General features: G+C 43.6%; 1 protein-coding gene across 1 annotated transcript in view; it reads right to left on the reverse strand.

Annotated features, from left to right (window-relative positions):
* Nucleotides 1–322: 322 nt before the first annotated feature.
* The window catches only part of NABP1 (nucleic acid binding protein 1), a 9,548-nt gene continuing 360 nt past the window's right edge, over nt 323–9,510 (reverse strand). Inside the window, exons 2-6 of the mRNA XM_014954158.1 lie at nt 9,266–9,455; nt 6,017–6,088; nt 4,667–4,739; nt 4,330–4,396; nt 323–2,766 (exon numbers count right to left, since the gene is read on the reverse strand). Coding sequence (XP_014809644.1) covers nt 2,582–2,766; nt 4,330–4,396; nt 4,667–4,739; nt 6,017–6,088; nt 9,266–9,455 — 587 coding nt within the window. The 3' untranslated portion in view covers nt 323–2,581. The remainder of the gene's footprint in view (nt 2,767–4,329; nt 4,397–4,666; nt 4,740–6,016; nt 6,089–9,265; nt 9,456–9,510) is intronic.

Consider the following 9,510-nt stretch of genomic DNA (forward strand, 5'->3'; position numbering starts at 1 on the left):
GTATGATCCAAACAGATGCAAGGCAACTCCCAGACTCCTCTGCAAGCTGAGAACTCACACTGATATTTCTGAGGGAAACAACTTTGTCTTAGGTTCACTGGAAGATCAGATGATCTTGAAAAATTACTATGATTATTTAAAGTCCATGCGACTTTTCAGGGCACAGATTTCCCCTGCAAAGAAGTAAAAATTTATTAATAAACTGAAATAGTTTCACATAAGAAACAGGGAGGCAAGAATGTTACTAACCTTGAGAACATGAAGACCAGCCTCTTGCTTTTTTCCTCCCAACTGCAAATCAATCATCCACTTGACAGCAAGCTTTTAATCTTATGCCACTTATCAGCAGTAATCATCTTACTTTTTATTTGGAATTTGTGAACAAGTATTCTGTTTATTAGCTTAGTAAAAGCTCAAATGCATAGAGCTACAGACATCAGGCACCTCAGCACACACTAACACAGGGTTCTCCCCCGATTTCAACCGTCTTTATGCTGTAGAGAAGCCATGACCACCAGGATTTGAGATCCATGGTGGACATACCCCCATGAGTATGAAGTTCCTGCCATCACTTGCACTGTTCACTTGCTACCTTTACAGCTACTACTGGAAAACAGCTCTCACACCATACATCTCGTACATCACCATACATCATACATCTCATTTACCTCTGGAACATGTCATATATACTTCACAGGTTTAGAAGTCCTCTTGGCTTCCTTCTCACCAGCATATCAAATGTCTTAATGCAACAGTGCATAAGAGGTTGTTCATGCATCTAGACTACACACGACTTATTTAAATAAGTAAGCAATTTAAAGTCCCTGAGTTACACATCACCTCCTTACGCCATCTCCCCAGAAGTCATTGGGTGCTTTCTGGTTCACCAATTAGCACTGTTCTTCCGTAACAGCACCCGTGGGTGATCTCACGAGGCATGCCACCCTCTTGTGTCCAAGACAAGTTTCACTAGTTCCACCTGGAAGCAGGTATCAGGACAGCACTTTACCAGACCAGCGACAAAAAGCCCTCAGGTATCTGGGCACACAGGTCTCTCTAAACCTCCCTTCAGAATTTTGTCGTCATTGCTGCTTGCAGTAAAGAAGAGAGTTCAGTATTTCAGAATAAGCAAGGAACTTTTGCCAATTAGAAGCAATTTTCAACAAATCATCATGACAGAGTACCAAAGCAGAAGTATCAAATGTAAATAACTTGTAAACATTAGTGACATAGTAATAGATTCAATTAACATGAGCAACCACAGAGACAACGCAATTCAGAAATAGCCTTTTGTCATGAAGTCTTTTATGGCTTGACAGAAAGAAAGATTTGTTTTTTTGAAATGGTTAGTGCAATTTTTTATTTGAGAGGTCAGCTATAAGAAGAGTTAAACAGATGAATCCAGTATGACACCTCAGCTTCCAAGTTGTTTTTGAACCTGATCTGAAATATGGCACTGGACTCCTATCTAGAGTCAAGGCATTTGTGATCTTAGAAATAAAACCACAGCTACTTCCCCCAGGAGATGGTGCTGGTGGGGTTAAGTTATTTAAGGGATAATTTGTATTTCATATAAAAGAGAGGAAGGAAAGCTTAGCAGCTTAACAGCATCAGAAGTGCAGCTGTGCGCTTGACCAGTACCTCTGCAATCCACACATACAGCTTATCTAATACATAATTCATTTTGAAAAGTGAATGAAGAAAGGAGAAGTAGGCAGCCTCACTGAAGAGACAGTTAATGCAGCATTTGAAAACAGTTCTTTCCTGGAAATTCAGACTCCTCCAAAGAAATCTTGGGCATCTACACCAGGAGTGGCTACAAACATCGTATTCTCCAATGCTGTCTGAGTTTAGATCCTTCTCTCCTGCTATTTCATGCAAAGCAAGAATGAACATCCACGCTTCTATCCAAAGCAAAAAATCAGTGTCACTTTCCTTGATAGTAATAATGGTGTTTATGGAAAATTTTTCTTTTAAGTAGTGTCCACCTTTTCAGAATCAGAAGTCAAGCTTCAAAACACTCACCATGTTTTCAACCTTCATCCGAGTTATCCATTCTCTAATTTAGAAGACACCACTAGGTGCTGGCACCACCATTTCCTTATACTTATTGCTTTTACAAGCTATATTCATTCCAAGGACACCTAGCTCACTGGAGCATCTTTGCTCTTCCAATACGAAGAACTCCCATTTAACCATAATGGAAGCCAACGTATGCACGCACAGGACATAATGGACCTTTTAAGGCTATATGGCTGACCAACAGAAAAATACATACATGTAACTGAAGTTTTCTTCCATTTAGCAAAGGGTACTGAGTTTTGAGACTTTTCAACCCATTACCCTTACTTTCTTATATCCACCTTCTCCCCCTACCCCCTTAAATTTATGGGGAAGACTCACCAGGCTTCCCTAAGCAAAACAAGAAATAGATCACATCAAGTTTGCTCCATAGACCAAAAGGTAAAAAAAAACAACAGTAAAGGACAAACTGGTTCACAGTTAACTATAAATAAAAGTGCAATAAGTGTTCAAGTAGAGTGTAGAGTTTAAGCAAGCTCAACAACCACATTTGGCATAGTCATCTTTTAAAGGCTCTGCGTGGGTCCCTCCCATTACTGACAGCAGGAAGAGGCTGAACACTATTAGCTGGTGCTGGATTTATGGGTCCTCGTCCATTGCCTCTCCCACTACCTGCGTAAGTGTGGCCATGATTATATGTAAATGGAAATCCACTTGACTCAGGTCCAGTTTGTAAGCCATTTCCTAAAAAGACAGAGAAAAGGTTATTGCAAGTTCCATGGACTGAAATCACTGCTCCTTTACATAAGTTTATAACAGGAAATGCATGGAGTCTGCTGCAACCAGCAAGCCCCAGGCACCAGAAGGAAAAGCTCAGCTCCTCTGGCACTGCAAGACTCCAAACCACAGCTTACCTTTCCCCTCACCTCCCAACTACGTCCCCTCCATACCTACCCCCCACTCTCAGCTAAAGCAAGAAGGGTCACAGAACTGCATATTGATTCTTTGCCTAGGAGAGAGACTGGAGTCTCATCAAACTAGACTAGTGCTTTCAGAAACACATACTGGCTTGTAGGTCACACACCAAGATGTTCCAGAGAGACAGCGGGGCAGCAGAAGTCAAGGAGAAACTAGCAAAAGAAAAGTAGGCTACACAAAGCTCCTTGCGTCATCCCCCACTACCAGGCACACAGAAATAGAAAGCAGCCTTGTGAAGTTCAGCCACAGAAGCAACTCAGCTAGCACCAAGTTCTCATGAACTTGAGCCTCATAAGCATCACTGCTCATGTTTTGCTGGTAGGAAGAGGGACAGTGCTGAAAAGGCAGAATGATGACAGGAAGCATGGGGAGAGAAGGAAAAGGCAAAAGGAAATCATTGCATGTAGAGACCACACAAGAAGCAGGAAGGAAAAAAAAGAAATTTCAGAAGATATTCACAAGCTCAGTGATAACAGCTGATAACCACCCAAAAGCAGAAACATCAAGGAAGTACCTACATGCTAATTGGGATGAAAGTCTACTTGGCTCACTCTGTCACTGAGGAAAGACTGGTCTGAAAGCACTGCCCTTCTTTGCTCAGAATTTATTTTCAAAGGAACACAAAGGGCTCATAAGAGAAGTAAAATAAGAGATATGGAAATCATGTTGCTAAAAAGGAAGTAGACAGTCACTGAATTGAAGTGATATCAAGGTTGTTAACAGCAAGTTTTGTATTTCTTTGCCATCATCCACCAGCAGTGCCTAGCTACACAACACCAGGTACCAAGTCTGGAGATCGTGTAGGCAGGCCATAACTAAGGTCCCCTCTAAGCTTGCACCCATTCAAGTCTTTGGAGCATTTTCTTATCTGAGATTCAACATTTAAATACATCACAAAATGATCCGGCCAGGTCAAATATACTACCGCTTCTGTTTCAGGGAGCTAATCTGGTCAGAAAGCCAAGGTGACTGGCAAGATAAGTCATTCATTTTTAAAGCCAAGGTCTCAGGTGGTTTAAAAAACAGAATTCCAAGTGCTGCAAAAACTCTTTGAAAGCATCAAAACAATTTAGGATTAGTTGAGTCTTTTAGATGATACAGGCACCTTGAATTTTCTGATCTCTTACTCTTCTAGGGAAGAAATCCTGAAACCATTATTCAGGAAACGCTCACACTTATGTGTTTGTAGGCTCAGGCCTCAGTCTCAAAGACTTTTTAGAGGAGAGTACATTTTTGCCCCAGAGTGGAGAATCCTTAGTAAGACAGATTTCTTTTTATTCCCATTAAGTGTTTATCATTCTTTCACTTTCACAAAATGAAAAAACTTACCCAGTGGCCCGAAAGTACAAGAACCCATATTACTTGATGCAGAACTATTATTCTGTTCACCCTGTGCCTTCAGAGAAACGTACAAAAAAAGAAAAGATACAAGACATGGATCAGAGAGAGAACTCACACATTTTTACAGACAAAGCTGTTTTTTCTCCTGTGTTCTTATAGTGGCTCCACATGGAATTTGTTTGCTACTGTAATTACTGGCTCACTTTTGTCTATACATCACTTCAAGTCCACTTTTCCAGAAGAATCACATCTGATCACAGCCTAGTGTAAAGTATTCAGAGCAAAGAGCACTTTATGCCAGAAGCCTCAGACAAGTTTAACATACCAGTTTGTTCTGCCCGACGTGTTCTGCGTTGGGCTCACTGAAGTTTGGCACTTCTGAGTATACCATGCAGAACCTGGGGAGAAATTAAGATTATGAGGAAGTTGAGCCATTTTTTAACAAAGTTCTTAACTCCCCAAGGCAAAGAGCATATGTTTTTGACATATCCCATCACCTAGAAGTAATTAATCCAGACCCCACTGTTCAAAGAGTATCCACAGGTATTAAAAAGCTCTTTGATCCCTTTAGAGGCTTGTGGCGAAGCTGTCACATCTTCCTGATGAGGGTGTTTCAGTCAAGCAGAAGCAAGGACACATTTACTCTAGGAGGTAAATTGGCCTTAAGAAAACAAAAGGTGATGAAAGGGCTCCCTTCACCTCTCTTCCAGCTGCACAATCTTGTCCAGCACCCACTCACAAGGTCACTTGAGGCACAGAGTCACACAGCCTGCTCCCAGACTGCGACGGCATTAGATCTCTAGGGAAAACTTAAACACTCCCCCACAGTCCCACGCCATGGAGTGCCCCATTAACAAAATAGCACAGAGCAATCCAAAACAGGGAGTGACATTCAAAGCATCATTTTCCACTCACGGAGACTATGGAGGAATAGACCCACCAACTCACTACATGGAAATTATGGCAGAGGGGAAGAAAGATTTGGATCATTAGACAGCTTGGACTGGTTAAGCAGAAGTGGAGCTCCCACCTCCTGTGGGGAGGCACAACAGCCCCACTTCCCAGATGGCTACAAAGCCTCCCACAGCACTTTGTGCAACAGCGGAAATACTCTTCTCCTTAGAAAATGTTGCTATTTTTTCTTGTTGCTTGTCAAGTATGTTACTCATGTTTGTTCTTAGTCAGGAGGAGTCACCGCCTCAGCTTGTGGGCAGTTTAAAGAAGATTTAATGAGGCTTGCTTCTGTTTAGATATGATTCACTGGAGTTACCTTTGTCTTCCTTCTTTGCACTGCTTGTCTCTAAAGTATGATACACACACGCACAGAGCTTCCACGCAAATAAAGTGGTTACTCAAGCTGAGGCCTAAATAAACAATGCACATTGAGTCCCTTTTCATTTATACAATTCCCCTTCTATGTAAAACCCAGACGTCTGCCATGATGGGGGACAATTTTCCTCAATAAACCTAGAACCCAGAGTGGGCTGGAGCTCATTACCACAACAGCATGTAAAAACTGACATCACAGTTGCCTGTACTGTACCTATCCATGAGCAACCCACAGGCTTTTGCTGCCCTAGGTTTCATTTACTAAGAGTCACCACGTCTTGAACTTACCATGACGCTCTGCAGAGAGCAATACATAACACTGCAAGTATAAACACGCAATACTTACTCCCCAATTTTATGCAGCTCGCCTCCTCGTCCTGTGTAAAGTGTCAGGCATCCTTTCCACAGAGATGCGTACCTGGCCAAAGAAAGGAGAAGCAAAATGGTGTCTCTTAGTAAGTGAGAAATACCACTGTTGAAAAAAAGAAGCATGCTATGTTAATGAGTATTACCTATCAACATGAATGGACATTCCCAGGGACTCCAACTTTACCACGCTAAAATTGTATAGATGCCCATGTTTCACTTCTAGCAAGAGGTACTGGAAGTTCAGTTGACTCCTTTGGCAATTCCAGGAAAGCACCTAATTATTTTGAGACTGGATGCTCTTCCCTTGGTTGGAGCAGCCCTTACAACTGTTCCTGCAGAGGAATGGCATCTTGCCAAAAGCAGTATCTGTCTTACCATTCACTGACAACTCTCAGTTTTGCTTTCAGCAGGAGCCAGGAAGAATTACCTTTGTTCACTGAAGAATATAAATACTGCTACTGAATATGTCTAATAGGAAGTGCCTACTTTTTTAGTACAGGTCCTTACCAGATTTTTTTTATTATTTTTTTTTTAAGGAACACATTTGACTATCATGTTCCAAGTGACATATAGAAAAGCAATGAAATCACTTTTTGATTGCAGAAACATTCACTTACAAGACAGCATGAGTGCACTCTAGTCTTTAGAGTGGCACTTGACTTCAAGCACTGGAATTTGAGCTATGCAAAACTTTCTGTGTAATTGTTCCCTTCAATGAGGAGCATCATGTATGCGAAGAAAATGATGAAAATGCAGACCACAAACCCAGGTGCAGCACAAGGGAGTTAACAGGAGTATGGGTGTTTTCTAGCAAAGGACTAGAGAGCCCCTGTGATTGGAGTCTCGGGAGTCACCGATAATCTGGACAAGTCACCACTTCCTTCGGCTCCAGGTCTATTTCTGGAACACAGATAACAAACCTTCCTCTTGCCCTTTGTCTTATCTGCTGAGACCAGGAGCCATCCGGCCGCAGGCAGGGCCTTGAACGGAGGCAGCAGGGAGGAGCCAGGTTGGCAGAGCAGGACCATAATGCCAGCACAACCATTACCTCCTTGGTGCTTCAGCACAAGCAGTAAAGCACGGTATCTACAGTTACAGTGCCCATCTTGGGAGTTTTCCACCCAGAAGCAGGACTAGTTCTCTTCACTCCATAATGCTACCCTTCACTTTAATGCTAAACCTTTAATAACCAACTAGTTGTACAGTCTTGTGGCAGAGCACAAAGGAAAAGAGCTACCAAATAATAAGTGTAAGTCAGTCAAACATACATTTACTGGGACGAGACCCAGGAAATCATGGGATTGACTATCTCCAGCACAAAGTTATTCCATGTATGCAAGCATTTATTTTTGTCTCAGAAAAAGCTGGCCATAAAGCACTAAACTCCAGAACTAGCTTCAAATTTAGAAATATTAACTGCAGCAGCTTACTGTAAGTGAGTTAATCAGCCAATGAAAAAAATCAGTAAGTGTCTGGTTTTGCAGAGGAATGCGTCTACAGCTTGAAATTCAGCAGAAAAAAAACCAGACATATTGACATGTGGGGCCTAGCTAAGCTTTTCTGCTCATGACAGTGAGTATCCTGCACTGACAAGTCAGATTAGCCTTTAGAGCTGAAATTTACCTGCCTTACAATAGCAACATTGCACACCCAAATTAGTCACATTTGAATAAAGCATAAAGCTGTGTTTGGGGAGGGAACCACGTACTCTCATTTTTCTTAATATGAGAGCCAAACAAGAATGTATTCAGTTTTTGCCATTTCACTCACTAAGCAGTCCTAAGTGAGCAAGCGATTCATGTAAACGAAGGCTTGACTTACCCATCCACCAGGAAGAGTGATGTCAGTTCATGAATTTAATTCACACAAGCCAAACTCACTTTTTGACATGAAGGGATGCAATGACCCTCCCATTTGTTGCACTGAAACACCAGAGCAGCTACAGTAAGCCAGTCACACAGCAGAGTACAGAAGCAGTGCTGAACAGTATCATCACTAACTTGTTTCGGTGTCATCTACACACAGTGCTGGCCCAGGGCTCTGCTTTAGTTCCACCCATCTCCACGTGCTCTCCACGCAAGCAGGCTTCCCCAGAACCACCTCTGCTGGGGAGTCAGCCCATTTCGTGTAAAAGGACATTTGCATAGGAGGAAGCAGCTGTAGTTTTGGTGGCAAGGGTCACCTAATTTCATTCCAAACCCAACAACCGCACTCAAAATGAACAACTTAAGAGCAGCTGAGTTAGCAGCTCCGCTGGGTAACCTTTGATGTAAAAGCCTTACACACACACACGTGGTAGTTTCACCATCTCCTGGGGTGCTGTAGGCCAAAGGATCAGTGTGATGGATTTCTAAGTGTAACCCAACTGGTGTGAAGAACTCAAATGGCAGTGACTATTGCTTTGCTACTGGCAACTAACATGGAAAAGGATTTTCAAATTGAAACTAGCACTGTTTCTCACAAATAATAAACACAAGGGTTCTTTTTAAACAATTAAACCAGCTCTCTGAGATAAATGAACTGCACCTAAACGAACTCACAGGCTCTACAGTGTAGCCCTAGTATGAATTTTTATAGGGAATTTGGAAAGCATCTCCTTCTCTGCCTGTCATTTCTGCTAAATTCACTGCAATGAAAAGCAACTTTTCTGCATGAGACACATTAATCATTTCCTCCTTTCATTAAGGAGCTGACTGCTACAGTAAAGAATGGGCTGTAAAAATAAGGACATGCTTTTGACTTCCTCTGCTTGATTTACAGACTAGGGATGACTGTTGCAGTCCCCTCCCCAAACCCCCCCTTCCAACCTCCCCCCAAAAAAAATATTTTCCTAAGGGGAAAAAAAAAAATCTAAACAAACAAAAAACAAGACCCCCCCCCCGGTCTGGTAAACACCACCTCCTCATTAAAAATACAAGCCCTTCCTAGCCTCCTACTAGAGTGCAGGCTCATGCCAGGCATGTTCTGGGGTGGAGAAGGAGGTTTTAATTTGGCAAGTGATCTCAGGGTGCTGCCTCGGTAACAAGGAGCCAGTCCAAAGGCGAGGGGGGGGGGCGGAGAGCTGTGTCATCCGTGCCTCCGGGAGGGCGGCGGGAGCCCGCTCAGACCCCGCACCTTCGCCTGTGGGTGACAAAGGGCTCCCCCACGGGCCGGGGCGCGGGGGGAATGGGGTGTGATGGGGGGTAACGGAGCGGGGCGAGGCGGGGTCCCGGGCCCCCATACGCACCCTTTGGTGAGGCGGATGATGTCCCCCGGCTGGATGAGGCCGCCGATCTCGTCCCAGACGGAGATGGTGATGCTGCCCGTCTTGTCCGCCACTTTGCAGGACCTCACCTCGTGCCCGTCCTTCGTCTTGGTGACTCGCCCTGCGGGGAGGGGGGGTGGATGAGGAGGGGAAGGGGGGGAGAGAATCGCGGCTCAGCAGGGGGAACTGAGGCGGGGGCAACAGCCCCCCCCCGACAACCACCCACC

Source organism: Calidris pugnax, unplaced genomic scaffold (genome assembly GCF_001431845.1).
Source record: "Calidris pugnax isolate Ruff unplaced genomic scaffold, ASM143184v1 scaffold103, whole genome shotgun sequence".
Taxonomy (NCBI): Eukaryota; Metazoa; Chordata; class Aves; order Charadriiformes; family Scolopacidae; genus Calidris; species Calidris pugnax.